This window comes from Oculina patagonica, chromosome 6 (assembly GCF_052425735.1).
Source record: "Oculina patagonica isolate OP01 chromosome 6, crgOcupat, whole genome shotgun sequence".
NCBI classification, from domain to species: domain Eukaryota; kingdom Metazoa; phylum Cnidaria; class Anthozoa; order Scleractinia; family Oculinidae; genus Oculina; species Oculina patagonica.
Window position 1 is genome coordinate 37,431,447 of NC_135763.1, and position 17,660 is coordinate 37,449,106.

General features: G+C 37.7%; 3 protein-coding genes across 4 annotated transcripts; 2 read left to right on the plus strand and 1 right to left on the minus strand.

Annotated features, from left to right (window-relative positions):
• Nucleotides 1–1,362: 1,362 nt before the first annotated feature.
• On the minus strand, nt 1,363–13,541 carry LOC144657687 (elongator complex protein 5-like). 2 transcript variants are annotated; one of them, XM_078518045.1, is made up of 10 exons: nt 13,177–13,539; nt 12,984–13,044; nt 11,417–11,497; nt 11,225–11,275; nt 10,862–10,965; nt 3,310–3,432; nt 2,810–2,938; nt 2,585–2,646; nt 2,299–2,409; nt 1,363–1,831 (listed from the first exon to the last, which is right to left on the minus strand). In XM_078518045.1, exons 1-10 carry the CDS (start codon nt 13,232–13,234, stop codon nt 1,619–1,621), a joined length of 993 nt encoding a protein of 330 aa, XP_078374171.1. In that variant the 5' UTR covers nt 13,235–13,539; the 3' UTR covers nt 1,363–1,618. The 2 variants fall into 2 exon arrangements, with proteins under 2 accessions (XP_078374171.1, XP_078374172.1); XM_078518046.1 differs by lacking the exons at nt 1,363–1,831; nt 2,299–2,409; nt 2,585–2,646; nt 2,810–2,938; nt 3,310–3,432 and adding exons at nt 7,580–8,067; nt 8,938–9,045; nt 9,221–9,282; nt 9,442–9,570; nt 10,076–10,198 and having other exon boundaries at nt 13,177–13,541.
• On the plus strand, nt 5,407–6,622 carry LOC144657683 (beta-1,3-galactosyltransferase 5-like). The gene has a single exon (XM_078518040.1). It carries the CDS (start codon nt 5,481–5,483, stop codon nt 6,549–6,551), a length of 1,071 nt encoding a protein of 356 aa, XP_078374166.1. The 5' UTR covers nt 5,407–5,480; the 3' UTR covers nt 6,552–6,622.
• Nucleotides 13,387–17,281, plus strand: LOC144657692 (cilia- and flagella-associated protein 107-like). The gene is made up of 4 exons (XM_078518053.1): nt 13,387–13,572; nt 14,519–14,629; nt 15,211–15,391; nt 16,971–17,281. The coding sequence occupies exons 1-4, from the start codon at nt 13,387–13,389 to the stop codon at nt 17,279–17,281; spliced, it is 789 nt and encodes a 262-aa protein (XP_078374179.1).
• The last annotated feature ends 379 nt before the right edge of the window (nt 17,282–17,660 follow it).

Genomic DNA, 17,660 nt, shown 5'->3' on the forward strand with positions numbered 1-17,660 from the left:
AAAAGGTGATGGGAATTAGGGGTGGTGATAGCCTGTTCCAGGCATTCGGTTAGTTGGGAAGAGGCGCAAGGAACAGCGAGCGAAAAAATGACGAGAGGTCTAAGGCGAGGGGGCGTTCTTCTCCCCACCCCCCTCCCCTAATTTTTTCACTCGCTTTTTTTTTTTGCACCGCTTTCCAACTAACCGAACGCCTGGAACAGGCAAGGGTGGTAAATTGTCCTTCAAAAAATGCGTATCTGTGTATCTTGCAAACTTTTAGCCAAATTTCGAATTTTTCTTTGACACCTTCTCAGGATCTCGATTTCATTTGCAAGGTTTAAAAGGTCTTGGCTTGCAGAAAAGATATCAGTCTTGCTGCCTCCTAAAGTCGTGCATTATCCCTTCCACACCCCTGGAATTGGAAGTCTACAAGAGAGGACAAGGGATTCCCAAGTTGGTGGAAATCCAAGAGAAATAGGGAAAAAATTGTTATGTGTAGTTTTTTGCAATGTGCAATCTCAGGAGATATACCCACTCCAAGAGTAGTCTCCTTCACAGCTGTTATTTGGGTCATCATGTAACACTTTTCCCCACAAACGTCTAACAGTCGCTTAAACCCAAACCACATTTGTTTTCTTTTGTTTTGACCCCAGTAGCTTTGCACCTTTTGGCAAAAAAGTGACAGTGGCTTAGAATTATGTGATAGCCAATAGAGCATAACCTGGAGCGTGCAAATTTCCATATATTTGTGACAGCATTTTCACAAGTAGCCAAGCCTTACCCCACGAAAATTACTGCTTCCAAAGAAGTCACCTACTGCTTTGCAAGGAAATACTGAAATCATCGCTCGAAATGCTGTCAGAACTGCACTTCAGAGAAAATTCCTTGTATGTGTCCACCATGTTAACTTCCCATCTGGACAAGGTACTGTAGTTACATATCAACAGAAAATCGTAACTAAAAAAAATTAACTTGTGAAAAATATGCAGGGATGTAGCTAAGAAAAGGCTAAGCCAACTTATCAACCAGCCAGGCTGCCTTTTCTGGCCTTGGCAGCTTTAAAAGTTGACCCAAGTCATTTTCATGTGAAACTTCAGCCGGATTTACATCCTTTCAGCCAGGGAAATAAGCCGACAGCCAACATCCCTCAAAATGCCGTTTCACAGACAAAGTATGGACCGCAGTTGCTTGCTCTGGGTAATGGGCTCATGATGAGCCAAGTCTTGATTGGCTAAACCGGTGAGAGAAGTGTGGTTGAATCTGATCTTGCTGATGGGTACAAGGGTTATCATGTTTAAAGTTGGTCAAAGTTACTCAACAACTTTACTTCATGTTGATCCTTTCTTAGTGAAAATTTTGGGGTTTCATTTGAACAAGAGATCATTTAATTAAAACATCTTTTAATACAAGATTCAAACTTGAATATATAAAATAACATTAAATAACTTGACAACTCTGACTTGCTTTTGAACTGATAAGTTAAACATGAAGATGCACTTAAGCATAAGTTTACGATTCCAAATATTAATATGACATGGAAAGTAAAATGTTGGAGCCTAGCCCCATTTATAGTAAACCTTCATGTATAATGCTTAATAAAATTTGATCTTTTCTTTTGAATTATACAACACAAAGAATGTTAGATATCTAAATCATCATCAGGATCATCTTCATCAAAGTCGTCTGCTTCATCAGGTTGATAGAAGACTTTCCCCTCCCCTGTAGGGTTAACTGTGACCTCGCTGCTTTTCTTCTCTTCATGATACATGTAAGGTAGTTTGAGGTTGGAGCGAGCTTGGCGTTCATTGTCTGTCAGTTTGAGGTTAAATGTGAGGTTTTGAGTTGGATCAACCTGTGAGAGAATGAAAAGTAACTTTTAAGTGAAAATTAAATTATTTGATGTATAGTGAAACATGAGGCTTGTGGTGAAATCCAGTTTCTATGACTAGAAGTGGCTAGGATTATTGCTACAGCCCATGAATGGGATGTTAATCCTTCGCAAGTTACCCAGCCTCAACAATTTTGCCAGGTCTTTTCCAACATTATTATCTGCTGATAACATTAATTTTATAAATTTTCTGAGCGAAAAGAGGTACAGTGAGAGTAAAGTGTCTTTGTGCAAGATCCCAACACAACACAATAACCCTGGAGAGGGCTTAAATTAGAACCCCTCCACTAAGAGTCTGACACACCAACCACTAGCCCACTGCACCTCTCAAAATAACAAAGCTATTTTTCAGTTTTTAATATTTTTTTTATTATAAATTTTTGTTGGAAGAGCATGCAGGTTACGTTGTCATAATAAATTATTATGCTCACCTCTTTGACTGCCATTGGTTCACTGTGAGCTGTATAAGAGGAAGCATTCCAATCTTTTTCTTCATTTTCTATCAGTTCATATTCATCACTGATGGTGGGGAAGCTTTCAACCTTGAACAAGAATTGATTTTGTAATATGTTAATTTTAATTTGACTTGCCCTACTGGCTTGCAAAAACACAGAAAGACTCCTAAAATATACAGCAGTACTTAACACCCTATAAAAATTCACATTTTTAAAGATATTGTTAAATTTTTGTCAGTTAAGTTTTAACTTGCAAATATACCTTTCTGATCACTTTTCCAGTTTTCCTTTTGTGAAGAATTTTACACCAACTAACTGATTGATCTGAAAAAAGTATTTAATACCTAATGAAATTATAAACCAACAACTCATGCAATGTAACATACGTACACTATAAAAACACATTTATTTCTTTTGCAGTGCTAACATTTTTTGTAAAATATTATCATTATAAAGCAGAGATAAAATTCAACTAATGATATTTTACCAGCATCTTTTGGTTCATTGTCTTGTGTTATCCAAAGTAGAGTTGAAGCTAGGAAATTGACAGCATTTAACGTCTGATCATCATGAAGATCTGCATGCACCAAACCAACAACCTGAGCAACGTGATAACCTGGCAGGAATAAAAATTAAACTATCTCACTGAATGACATCTGTAACTCTTCTCTGCTGGGCAAGGTTAGAAAAATAATATTATACTTAGTAACTCAAAAGTGAAAATGACATATAGTACTGCAGTATCGATAGTATTTCTTGAATTTTTGTCTGAAGGCCTTATGGAAATATGAGACGGAATAAAATGAAACATGTTCAACAAGTAGATTTGCATGGATTTCCTTAATTCACAACTGCCAGCAATGGATACAGAGGTGCTCAAAGTACGGGAGGGAGGGGGGTAGGTTATATATTTCCAGCATAAGGGGAGCCAGGGGGTCCTGAGTGCATTGCAGTGTAAAACAACTACATGCCATTAACAGTGCATACCTGCCTGTGAGTCCAGAGGGTCGGAATACAGCTGATTAAGTAATGTACACACTGCTGACGAGGATTTCCATAGCAACAGTCTACTTAGGGAGTTAATTACAACAGCTACTTTTACCACGTTACCTGGAAAATACAAAGAAAATATGAATTGTATTTATTAATAAACAGCATAAATTAAACTGAATTTAAAATAAAATTTCTTAATTTTAGGATAAATTTAAATTGTGTACATTTCACATAGTATATACCTGCCAACTCTCACGCCTTGGGCGTGAGTCTCATGCCTACGAGTTGAAAACTTCGATCTCACGCCAACTCACGCTCACGAACCAATTTCTCACGCCTAGTCAAAAATGGGAGTTATTACAACCAAAAACGACACATTTTCCAAAAAATGTACCGGTAATCTCCAACCAGTGTGAGAAAATAAAACACCATGTAAAATGAGTAAATGGCGATACCTTCCCTGAAATGACAGAGTTTTGAGGAAAAAAGCATTGGGAACGAGGTCGTGTTTTAATAGCAAAACACGTCCACATACTGGCATCGGGAGATGTTAGGAACGTCTTCGGAATACTTTGGACAACTTTCTTTTTTTCGTACAACTTTTGCGTTTAGTTTTTATACATTTTTTTCTTGCAAAATAAACGTACTACTTGCTAAAGATGGTGAAAATTAAATAAGCGCCCAGCCTCGAATAAGCGCCCACCTCGAATAAGCGCCCACCCTCAGGGTCCAAAAATTTAATACGCGCCCAGGGCGCTTAATCGAATAAATACGGTAACCTCTTTTCTCGAACACTTTGCAAATGTGAGTTATAGACAGTGGTTGTAGACAGTTTCTGAATTAATTATTCATTAATTATTCTATATTAATTATTCTAAATATATTACGAATTAATATTACGTACTGTTTCAGATTTGCACATTTTTGTGTCTAAATTTTTCCATAGAAAGTGTCCATCAGGGAAAATTAGGGTGGTGTATGTAGGGAATCACACTTTAAAAGCTGATTTCAAATCAAAAACCTCCAACAGCTTACAGAATAATGAATTTTATGAGCAAAGGGGGTGGGTCATGTAATTTTCAACCCCGTATCAGGGGTGGGGCAGTCAGTTTTGAGCCAGAAGAAAGGGGTGGGTCACAAATTTTCAAGCCACCACTTTTCCAACATGTTCCCTCGTGTGTGCTGATAATTTTTGGCTCTTGCAACACGAGTTCTTGAAACATTTTGTCCCTGCGACATGTTGCACGAAGTTCAACGAGTTGAACTGTGCAACATGTCGCAGGGACAAAACTGTTGCAAGAATGTTGCAAGAACTCCTGTTACAAGAGCCAAAAATTATCAGCACACACGAGGGGTCATGTTGCTGCGACATGTCCCTCAGCCTGGCCACTTTTTTTCTTGTGCGTGTACACATTGTGATTCTGTCACTGCTACATGCCCCCGCTACACGTCCCTGCTACATGTTCCCTCAGTGTGAAAAACACACGATTTTGTCGCTGCTACAATAATGTCACTGCGATATGTCCCACTTGTGCAGGGACCTTTACGTAGGAATTTTTCGCCCCCTTGCCAACCAACTTCAAAGTTAAGGTTTTAATTTTTACAGTAAAAAGATTGGTACATTACCTGTATCATGACAATTTACTACTTTTTTGGAGCTTTACCAAAAAAGTTCTACGAGTTTGAAAATAGCGACATGTGGACTTGTCGGCGCCATTTCAGTGTCCGAGCACTTTTTGCATAGTTCGGATGCGAAACATTTAAAAAGTACAAACACACGTTCACCTGAGGAAATGGGAATATGTTTACACTCAGCAACTATTTTATCGATCCTTGCTCATACACTTCGATATGAACAAAAAATATGAACGAAATTCACCGAACTGAAAGAAAAGCTGCCTAAGACGTTTGACCGTAGACTGTCCACAGCCCTCTATTTTTTCGTGTTTTTTCGATCGATGAGCGCGCGGTGAGAACGGCGAGAGAACTGGACGCCAGCGCAAAACGAAAGAAGCAAATAGTTTGACCGCGTAGAAACCCTTCGCACGCGTTGCGTACCCTTGTTTTGAATTCTTGGAGACTGGTGACGACACATTTGACGCAACGACTGATACACAGCAAATGCAGCAATTTCTTCTTTCACATGGCGTTAGCCTTTACTTCACATGTTTACAATAAGACGGAGACGCCGATTACTTCGGCTAGCACTATGCATTACAGTGATTGCACCTTTAATATATTTCGTCAAGAATATCTTGGGCGATTTCACACCACAAAACATCCAGACGGATCTCAGAAAACCTCACAGCAATTACGAAATCATTTTGCCTATCACCGAACCAAGCGGATACCTTGAGCAACCTTTATTTCTTTTTGTGATCATTTCATCCTCTCCAAACAAGCAAGAAAACGCGGAAAGGAGGGCCATGATACGTCAAACTTGGGGAAATTTCAAAAGAACTCACATACGTGGCGATCAACCCTGGAAAATTGTGTTTATGATGGGAAGAGCGTCCAGCGCTGAAATGAATAAATCCATCATGGCGGAACACGAGAAATATGGAGACTTGCTAATCGGTGATTACACTGACGGTTATCGAAATATTACCACGAAACTTCTAATGGCATTTCAGTGGGCATCAAAAATTAGATGTAATTATATTCTGAAGACGGATGACGATGTTTATATTGATATACCCAAGTTGATAGAATGGTTGAACGTTAATGGTGACCCAAGTTCTTTTTACGGAGGAGTTCTATATAGTGGAATTGTAGTGAGAGATGAAACTCATCGTCATTTTGTTGCTGAGGACGAGCTACCTTTGGATAGATACCCCATGTTTTGTACAGGGGCCATGTTTGTAGTTTCATGGAGTTTAGTTCCAAAAATGGTCGAGTTATCGAGAAAGGTGACAAGAATTCCCCCTGATGATGCTTATGTCGGCATTTTAGCGAATCAGCTTGGGATTTATCCAGTGAGAATTGATGGATTTTTTCAAGCCGATTGGTTACAGTGGGTTTTCAATTTTGTCAGCATTTGTCAGTTGCGAGATGTTCTAGGAATTGGTGATTCTCTTACTCCAGATCAAGTGAAATATGTTCACCAACTTAAGACTTCTTTGTCAAACCGTGAAAGTTTTTACACAGTTTGTATATCGATTCATATGAAGTTTCTTCTTCTATTGTTATTCGTTTGTACTTGTTTGCTGGTCTGTTGCTACAGAATATGCTGTTGAAGAAAACATTCCTAAATTAAATTGAATTAAATTTATTTATTATTTAAATAAAATGAGAAAATTTGAATGCAGTTGAAATGTTACAGCTTGTGTGACAGGGGAGAAAGTTGGGAAAAGGTGATGGGAATTAGGGGTGGTGAATGGTCCTTCAAGAAATGTGTGTCTCGCAAACTTTTAGCCAAATTTTAGGGGTCTCGTCATCTCGAATTTTTCTTTGATGCCTTCTCGGAGTCTCAATTTCTTTTGCAAGGCTAAAAAGGTCTTGGGCTTGCAGAAAAGATATCTATCTCAATGTCTCACAAAGTCCACATTTACCATTCGACACCCCTGGAACTGGAAGTCTAGAAGAGAGGATGAGGACAAGGGATTCCCAAGTTTTTGGAAATCCGAGAGAAATAAGGAAAAAATTATTATTTGTAATTTTTCACAATGTGAAGCTCCAGAAAATATCAATACCCACCCCATGGAAGGTCAATGGAAATTCTGAGGGGGTTGGTCTCAAAAGCCAAAATTTTAAAAGGTCTGTATGGGGCCTAACTGGAATTTCCAGAGGGATGGCAGGGATTCAAACCAAAAAACCTTCTGTGGGAGGGGTACGGATATTTTCTGGAACAACACAATGTGCAATCTCAGGAAATATACCCACTGCAAAGGTAGTCTCCTTCAAACCTGTTATTTGGGTCATCATGCAACACTTTTCCCCACAAACGTCTAATCTTGGCAATAGTAACAACAGAGCAGTTCTCACAATGTCTACAAGTAGGTCATGCTTGTACCGGCATGAGTTATTGTTCTTAAGTCAGTTAATTTTTGTGTCATGTTATGTTTGCGACACTTATTTTTTTTTTTGAAATTATCACAAAATTAATGAGTTGCGAAAATTTCATGTAATAAGGTACCTTAGATCTTGCTGAAGTATACATGTGAGAGTTGGTCAAAGTTACTTAATATCTGCATTGCTTTTTGCATAACAGCATCCAACTGTAACAACTTTAATTAAGTTGATCCTTTTCCGTAAAGATTCTGGGTTTTATTTTTAAAACTTCTTTTAAATACAATATTCAAACTTGAATATATAAAATAACATTAATAAAATAACTTGACAACTCTGACCTTGCTTTTAAACTAATAAGTGGTAAACATGAAGATGCACTTAAGCAAAAGTTTATACTTCCAAAGTAATGCAATGGCATGGAAAGTAAAATGTAGGAGCCTAGCCCCATTTATAGTAAACCTTCATGTATATTAAATGCTTGATAAAACTTATTTATCTTTTCTTTTGAATTATTCAAGACAAAAAATGCTAGATATCTAAATCATCATCAGGATCATCTTCATCAAAATCGTCTGCTTCATCAGGCTGGTAGAAGACTTTCCCCTCCCCGGTAGGGTTAACTGTGACCTCGCTGCTTTTCTTCTCTTCATGATACATGTAAGGTAGTTTGAGGTTGGAGCGAGCTTGGCGTTCATTGTCTGTCAGTTTGAGGTTGAATGTGAGGTTTTGGGTTGGATCAACCTGTGAGAGTATGAAGAAAAAAATTAAGTTAAAATCATATCCTTCTTTTTGGTTTTTTAGTGACTTGTGAGGCTTGTGGTGAACTCCAGTTTCTGTCACTAGAAACCATGAAGTGGCTAGGATTATTTTGGGATGGTAATCCTTCACAAGTTGTAACGCAGCCTCAACAATTTCGCCAGTCTTTCCAACAGCATTATTTGTTTCAGCTTGGGATTTATCCAGTGAATATTGAGGTGAATACAGTAAAAACCCACGATTAAGAACCTATTGTTTTTCAGAATAGCCTCAACAGGTTCTTACATAAATGGTTATTAAACACAATATTAGGCTAATTAGGTTCTTAATAGGTTCCTAATTTCTGTGAAAAATAATTCAATGTTATTAAATAGAGATTTTAGTGGTATTCGGCCTTTTTCTGGTATAAAATTTGCATTACATTGCATCTGGGGTAATAAGGCTTCTAGGTTATATATCTCCAAGGAGGATCCGGAATGTCGACTTATCATATTTTCCCAAGAGTAAACATAAATAATCAATTTTAGAAAATAAGAACCTGTTTTCAAATTTTAGGCTAAATAGGTTCTTATAAAAATGGTATCTAATTTGCAAAATTTTAGCCTAACAGGTTCTTAAATGTTAGGTTCTTACTTGCGGGTTTTTACTGCATTATAAATTTCTAAGCACAGAGACGTACAGTGAGAGTAAAGTGTCTTTGTGTAAGAACACAACACAACCCTGGAGAGGGCTCAACCTACAACTCCTCTGTTGTGAGTCTGACACACTAACAATGAAGACAATGCGCCTCCCATTATAACAAAAAAAAATATTTAATTATATTACTGTGGGTATTATTTTCTATTATTTGCTCACCTCTTTGACTGCCATAGGTTCGCTGTGAGCAGTATAAGAGGAAGCATTCCAATCTTTTTCTTCATTTTCTATCAGTTCATATTCATCACTGATGGTGAAGCTTTCAACCTTGAACAAGAAATGATTTTGTAATATGTCACTTTTAATTTGACTTGCCCTACTGGCTTGCAGAAACACAGAAAGACTCCTAAAATATACAGCAGTACTTAACACCCTATAAAAATTCACATTTTTGAAGATATCATTAAATCTTTGTCAGTTTAGTTTTAACTTGCAAATATACCTTTCTGATCACTTTTCCAGTTTTTCTTTTGTGAAGAATTTTACACCAACTGACTGATTGATCTGAAAAAAGTATTTAATATGAAATTATAAACAAACTGTCAATTCATGCAATGTATCATACACTATATAATCACATTTATTTCTTTTGCAGTGCCAATATTTTTTGTAAAAATATTATAATTATAAAGCAGAGATAAAATTCAACTAATGATATTTTACCAGCATCTTTTTGTTGATTGTTTTGTGTTATCCAAAGTAGAGTTGAAGCAAGGTAATTGACGACATTTAATGTCTGATCATCATGAAGATCTGCATGCACCAAACCAACAACCTGAACAACTTGATACCCTGGCAGGGAATAGAAATTAATCAATCTCACAAATTGACATCTGTCTCTTCTCGGCTGGGTAAGAATATTTTTGTCTGAAGGCCTAATAGAAATACCACATTCACTGTTTTCACTGTTCCCATAATACACCTTGTTAACCCCCCTCCCCCACCCCCAGCCCCCCCCAATTTTTTTTCATAAGCAATGACAACGTACAATCGTTCCCAGAGAAATTGAAAACAATGCTTATGCAAAAATATTGGGGGGTAAACAAAGTATATATGGGATCGTGAAAAAAGCGAAATATGGAACAAAATGAAATACACTCACAAGTGGGATTGCATGGATTTCCTGAATGCACTACTGCCAGCGGTGGATACAGAGGTGCTCAAAATAGGAGGGGGGGGGGGGTAGATTATAATTATTTCAAGTATAAGGGGAGCAAGGAGGTCCTGAGTGCATTGCAGTGTAGAAAGGCTGCCGAGAATTTAGCCAGCATGCAATTTAGCCAACAACAGTGCATACCTGCCTGTGAGTCCAGAGGGTTGGAATACAGCTGATTTAGTAATGTACACACTGCTGTCGAGGATTTCCACAGCAACAGTCTGCTCAAAGAATTGATTACAACAGCTATTTTTACCACATTACCTGGAAAATACAAAGAAAGAATTGATTCTATGTATAAAACACAAACTGTAGGACTTAAAACAAACTCCTTTCCCCAAAACGCTACTAGGAGAGGTCTGCAATCTGTTAAATTTGACATTAGAGCACACATTTCTGCCCTCTGATGTCTAAAGAACAACCCCAAAAGCATGGTAAAACAGGATTGTCTGAACTTCCAGGTAATGCATTGTCACAAATCGTCTACAAACACATGAGTAGGGGGATGTCAGGGCTGTAACTGACAAGAGGCAAGACCAGGCACTTGCCTCACCTAGATTTGAACCAAAAATTAAAAAAAAAAAACGTTTAGTTGTATGGGAAGATAAGTCCCAGTTGAACAAGATTGATTTTGTCTCAAGTAATAACCTATGAAAAATGTTAAAAAAACATGTTTCAATGCTTCTAGACTTCAAAGTTTTCTAGGGGTACACCCCAACCCCCCAAGCAAAATCTTGCCTCATCTATGCTTAAAGTCTGGCTATGGCCCTGGATGTGCCCCCCTGGGGGCAGGGGGTATATGCTCAGTTTGGAGTAGGATGCCCCCTCCCTCACACATTTCAAAATGCTCTGCTGCCTCATAAACTTACATAAGACAACAAAAGTTGTACATTTTACACAATCAAGTGCACTGAGTGCCACTCTCACCAGAATTGCTGTTTTGTGAGGAACTTGCCATGTTATTCTTCACTACTTGGGCTAAATTAGAGTTATGATGAATAACGGAAACACGACTGTTGTCACATTCATTTCTGTGGAAAAAGAAAACATCATTTAAATCTCTGTAGAGCAGAGCAAACAACTTCCTCACACCTATATTGGCAATTCAAAAAAAATAACAGAAACGTACTAAAAATATTGACTAGGAACTTTTATTATGGGATAATTTACTCGACAATGTAGAAAAGGATTAATAGTATTGATTTTTATTTACATTTGAAATAACACTTTCTTTTTTTTCAGATAGTGAAGTAATTCACAAAGAAAAAAAAATTAAAAATTCTTAGTTACCTTGTAAGATCCCATCCAAGAGGATCAGTGAAACCATCATAGCAGAAAATTCTGTAAAGTATATGTAAGAGAATTGAAGTTATTGATAAGAATATCAATCTGGGCCGGTAAGTAACTGAGATAAATGAAACAGAAATTCAGTGTAAACATAATGGAACATGGAATTGTATTGTATTATTTATGTCTGCAAACCTTTCTCTCAAATGCGGGTCAAATGCACCAATAAACTGATCCGGTGACACATCCCAGAGTATGGCATGTACAAAGTCAACGCTGAAAAGTAAAAACAATAAAGATGGCAGAAATAAGTAAGAGAACTTTATACACTTTCTTACATTTAATTTTATATCCACCCTCCTTCCTCCCCCCTCCACCACAGATAAGATTTTCTGAATGGGCTTTGAAAGTGACTGTCATAATTTTCTGAGGGGGTAGCCCTGTTGGCATTCTTTTATCTCTCAAATATTTCTGAAGGGGTTATGTATCAGTCAATTCCAAGCGAGATCATCCCCCCAAGCATTTGACTGCTACTGAGGGCCAGATAGTGGGGAATTTGATCGAACAAAAGCTCAGATGATCGGGCATTTGGTTACGTTAATGTTAAGTAGTTTCAAACTATCCTTTCCTATTAAAATTGGCTGATTACACTCCTTCTTATAAAAGCGTGAACACTAAAAAATATGTCTGGAATGTTTGTGTTTAGCCAATCACAAGCGAGAACTTCAGACCGCATAAACCACAAACAATAAATGGGTTTCCATCGGTCACGGAGCAACTTAAGTTCATATTTTGTTTCAGGATACACGCTCTGTCTTTTTCAGGAATTTAAAGAACTGCTATTCTTTCGTATCGAGGGCCACATCCAGAACATGGTTTCAGGGATTTTTGAAAGAAAGAAAAAAGGACAGTTTCTCTAGCGACGTTATATGACATGGTTCAGCGCATGCAGTTTGTTGTAGACACGTCTAGACATAAGATGTAAACACGATATTAAAACCGAATATAAAATACAAAATTGTGGAGTTTTCGTTACTGATTGTAAATCTTTTCGGTAGAACAAGGGATTCAATTTATTTTGGCAAACGATTTCAACCCTTAAACAATCAGAGGTTCCGTGATCGTAAGACTGCAAACTGCAAAGGCTCCAGACGAAAATTATTCAAAATGTTGGCGTGATTGGTGCAAAGTAAACACCTCAATCGCTCAATCGTTTGATTTTCGCTTTTCCTTCCCGCTATCGTTTCGCTGTTATCGAAGAAACGAACCATCCTTCTATCAGTGTATCAAATACGAATTGCAGATACGAATTCGTTACAATTTTTGAAAATTGGCGGCAACTGGGGCAAATCGTAGCGTCGGGCGCATCGGTTTTTCATTTTTTTTATAAAAAAATCACTCAAACATATTCTTCAGTAGGGCAGTGAATGTTCTCAAAAAGGAAGGAATTACAGTTAGTGTTTACTTGTAAATTGGAGCGAAACGAGAACCGAATATCGTTCCGTGACCAATGACCCATTCGTTGTTTGTGGTTTCTGCGGTCTGAAGTTCTCGCATGTGATTGGTTAAAACACAAAGAACATTCCAGACATATTTTAAGTGTTCACGCTTTAATAAGAAGCGGTGTAATAGGGTATGAGTGTCCGTTTAAACCTAGTGTTAACGAGAAAACTCAACTCACAATAAAAATGGATAATAAAAATGGAATGGCCCTTAGAATTGTCTAAAAGTTATAAAAACTAAATTAGTTTTCTGCATTTACCTTTCAAGCAGCGATTTGACGAAACAGCATAACAAAGGTTTACCATTTTCGTTTACATTGTCTGCAAAAAGACGTATTTATATGCAAAACATATTTTTGCAAAATCTGGAGGGTTGGAAAGGTTCAGAGGAAAACTTTACCTTATTGAAACCAGACAGGATCTAATTCCCAGAAATGTGCCAAGAAAACTTACCATGGACGAGAATGAGATGAGAATTTTCTTTTCCATTGACAATATCTCCCAAAATCATTTTAGTTATCGTGTATTTATGGAGGAAAGAGAAGATTCATCTTACATCCGCATGGACCGCCATATTGGCCGCGCAAAAATACCGAAACTGGGTCGAGCCAGTGAAAACGGACAAATTGGTCAGCGGAAGTGTTACCTAGCAACAACGCGTCCATGACAACAATTTTCATTGAAACGAAACAAATATTTCTCATTACAGTTCTAATTGCTTTTTCCATAACTTCGAGAACAAGAATGGAAGAACAAGCTATTGCGAAATGGAATCAACCGGGCTGGAGAATAGAACAAAGGTATAACACCGATGTATTGATTGGAAATTGGAACGAAGAGAGACGAGTGGTAAGTTAAAGTTTTATTATAATAAAATCACTTTCGGAACATTCCGTGGCTATGTAATAATTTCCTTCTTGCACAATGAAAACCAACAAGCTGTGCATAATTAGTCTGGAAAACTTATCTTGTGAATCTTTAGCGTCAAGTAATCACTCAGTCAGGTTGTTTTAATAAAGAGGGTTTCTATCCATAATTTTCGTAAACGTTCCGTCAAATGGCACACGAATAGTTTCACTAATTTTCATGTCTGTTGTTGCAAGTGTTTAAAATGCCGATCATTGATTTATTATTCTGTACACAGCTGTAGCAAAAGTTAACAATTTCTTTGGGCACATAGCCAGCTCCGGCGCTGAGGTTTTTGTTTTATTAAAATTCCTTGTTTCTGATTTTCCCACAGTCCGTTGACAAAATATGAGATATTTAATTTCCTTTACAATTGTTTGTAAGCATTTTTGTCTGCCTGACCAAAGTTTTTATCGTGCTCTTGTTAAAAGATCGTTTTAAAAAGAAGGGAAATTTGACAATAATTATGTATCATTTTCTTATTATGAAATCATGGAGCATTTTTAAAACTTTTGTTCAGAAATTTTTTAAAACATTTTCACACCAGGAAGTAAAGAATTTCTCAAGATGTGGACTACACTGTAGCATTCCATCCCTGCATACTGCATCCTTCATAAGGGATATGGAATCAAGTGGTGTATTATTTCTAAAAATAATTGGATGAAGCAACTAGGCAAATTGCTACGGCTACTAGATGGGATGCTATTTCATTGTTGGTTAACCCCTGCATTTTTTTCAGCATGCTTTTTCAATTCGCTGGTACCCATCTAATCTATACTCCTAGGTGGAGGGAGGTACTCTGAGATTAGAACCAAGATCTCATCATCCAACCTTCTACCTTACCATTCCAATTTCTGATCTTCTTTTTTCTTTTTCTTTTTGCTACTAGTTTGAGCGTGGCTCATCCAAATTTAACAGTACTCACCGAGTAGATTTTAAGAACTATGGAAAATATCTCCCCGATGTCACAACCAGGAGAAAAGCACTTCAACAACACAATGTAAGTAATTACTTGGTTATCAACCTTGCACAGTTTTCTGTGCTATGGAATTAATTAGATTTAATCCACTGCAAAACCATTGAAACTGTGAGTCATGTATATTTCCCAAGATGATTACTCACCAGCTTAATGCAAAACTGTGCACAAATAAAGCTGATGTCAAACTGATCACTAGACAAAAGGCCAGATGAATACAGTGGAACCCTGTCATGCGACCACCATCAGCCCCAGGGGGGTGGGGATGTGCCACTCAGGTCTCCAAAGTAGCACCCCATTTTAGAAAGAATTTGCATTCAAAATGATACTCGAACTAGAAAGAGGTCAATTTTTTAATTTAAGCCATTTTGGTTGCTGATAAGTTAAAACGTTTGTGCGTTCAAAATATTCCATTCTAGAAATCGTCTCTAAACTTCTTGATCAGGAGCCCAAAATCACGACCCCGTTAGGCAGCACATACCCATATAGGTATTTTTGGGGAGAACCAGATGAATACAGTGGATCCCTGTTACGCGACCACCATCAGCACACCAGAACCTGGTCATTAGGTCAGATTCTAATTTAATTTTTGATTGGTCTTACAGGGTCTAGGAAGGGAGTTCATTTTTTCTCACCACCAAAAAGCTTATGAAGGCAACAGAATATCATGGTATGATCAGCAATTTAATAAACGTGAGATCATTGAGTCTAGGCTGCCTCCGCTGAGGAGCTGGGACAGTCAGAAGCTGGCCTGGGCACCAGAAAAATCTGATTACCCTATTCAAGGTTTGTCAATTTACTATGCATTCATTTTACAAAAGGTTTTCTTTTACCATCACATTCAGTAGCCATCCAAGAATACTGCACAGTAATCAGTCGTCACTGGAGCTACTTCTCTCTCTTAGCCGGCAAAGGCTGTGTACAAGAAACAAGTGGCTCTGGGGACACAATTTGATTGGGCAGGCTTGATTTTAACAAAGGGAGCTTCAAATCTACAGCCAATCAAAACAATTTACCACTCAAACTCTTACAAACTCTTGTTAGCCTGCGTGGCTGGCGTTCGTAAGAGCAGGGAGAAGGGGACGCAGGCTAAACTCTCGTATGACAAAGAGAAATTCAAAACGGTTCATTTGATTGGCTTCCTTTTGTTAAAATCCAGCCAATCAAGTCATGTGTCCCCAAGGCCACTTGTTTCTCGTGCACAGGGTTCACCGGCTAAGAGAAAATAGCCGCTATGGGGATGAGAATGCGCAGTTATTACCAAGGTCCTCATTTTGACTGTCCTTATTGCTTTTGCAGGAGAGGAGGGGAGGTGATGAAAAAAGATACATACACAAGTTTCACCTCATACAAACACACCTAATTTCTCCTTAAAATATCAGCAAATTTTGCAAAGCACTATACAGATCATGAGCAAAAGAATTAAGCAATCCTCAATGAAATTGTTGACTGCAAATTTACACTACCTATACAGAAGGAAATATTTTGTTAACCAGTAATAAATATTTTCAATTTCAACATCTTGGCTCCTCAAACTCATTAATAATTCAACAAGTTAAAACAAAAACATGACCAAGAAGGTTTGGATGCCCAGTCTTAACTAGCATTGATTTTTAAGATTTTATTTCTCCATTAACTTCGTAGTTTTCGCTTCGATTGAGAAGATACATCAAACACTCAAGACAGTGTTTCATCTGCTATCCAAACACCTTGAATTTTGTCAATAGATCACTGCATGTCATATTTTTAGCTCTCTTCTCGGTGTTAGGAAATCCATATGGAACATTGTCGCTTGTGTTTGATATACAGTAAAACCCCGGTAACTCGAACTCGGATAACTCGAACAACCCCGCTTACTCGAACAAACTTCCATTTCCCTTGGATTTGACCTCACTTTTCAGTCATTTTTACTTGGTTAACTCGAACTCGGATAACTCGAAAACCCCGCTAACTTGAACTAAATTTCGTTTCCCTTGATCAAAATTTGGGCCAAATTTACCCCGATAACTCAAATTCCGGTTCCTGCAACTCACCGCGGTTGCCCATTGATTAGAACAACAAAACAGATCACGTATTTGACAGCCTTTTTCCACTCTTATCCTAAGAATTTATGATCGTGTTAGAGTTTCTGACGCGATAAGTTTAATTTGCACTGTGCTGAATACTGAAATGCTGTAAAATCAGTTAACTATCAATTATTAACTTGGCAAATTAAATATTCAATCTACCCCGATAACTCGAAACCGCGCTAACTCGAATGGTTTTTCGTTTCCCTTCAGAGTTCGAGTTACCGGGGTTCTACTGTATTACTTTAAGGGTAAATTGTTATCAGGAATAACACAGTTTTGTTTTCATTTGTCTCTAGGACATCCCACAAACTATGGACTTTTACAAAAACTTCAGGAAAAGTGGAAAAAAGAGGCAGCTATGGAGAGCCTGGGGACAAATGTAACGACATACAATCTGTCGTACAACCCTCATCCAAGGGAATCTTTTTCTTACCAACACCATGCCCCATCTAAGAGTATCTCATGTCACTTTCATCCTCATCGTGTCAACAAAGATCTGCATTTACGCGGGAAACAGATGAACAGTGTTCCAGAATTTCCACCGACTCTTGCTGTTCCACACAATGTACCACCTGATTTTCCACAATCAACAATTCTCATGATTTAAAATAATACTGATTGGTGGTATTGATTGCTTAAAAGGAACTTTTCCCTCACTCCACTTCACTTCACGTTCCCAGATTCTAAATAACCTCGACAAGTTTATAAAAGTTAAAAAATGATTTTTATTCTCTTTTTGTAAAGAGGTATTCATTGTATCACATACACCTATGATAACTTACAGCTTGTTTTCCCCAGATAACCAAAAAAAGATTAAGAAATCTCTGAAAGCGTCATAAAAAAATTTCCCAAGAAGTTCATCTTCATGTCTTTTAATGTGTACCAAACAAATAATGCTGTGAACTAGCAGTGCTCTAGTTGTTCCACCATGCAGGCAGTTTTCAGCCAACAAGCTGTAAGCTTATAGTTGGTGACCCAAAACACAT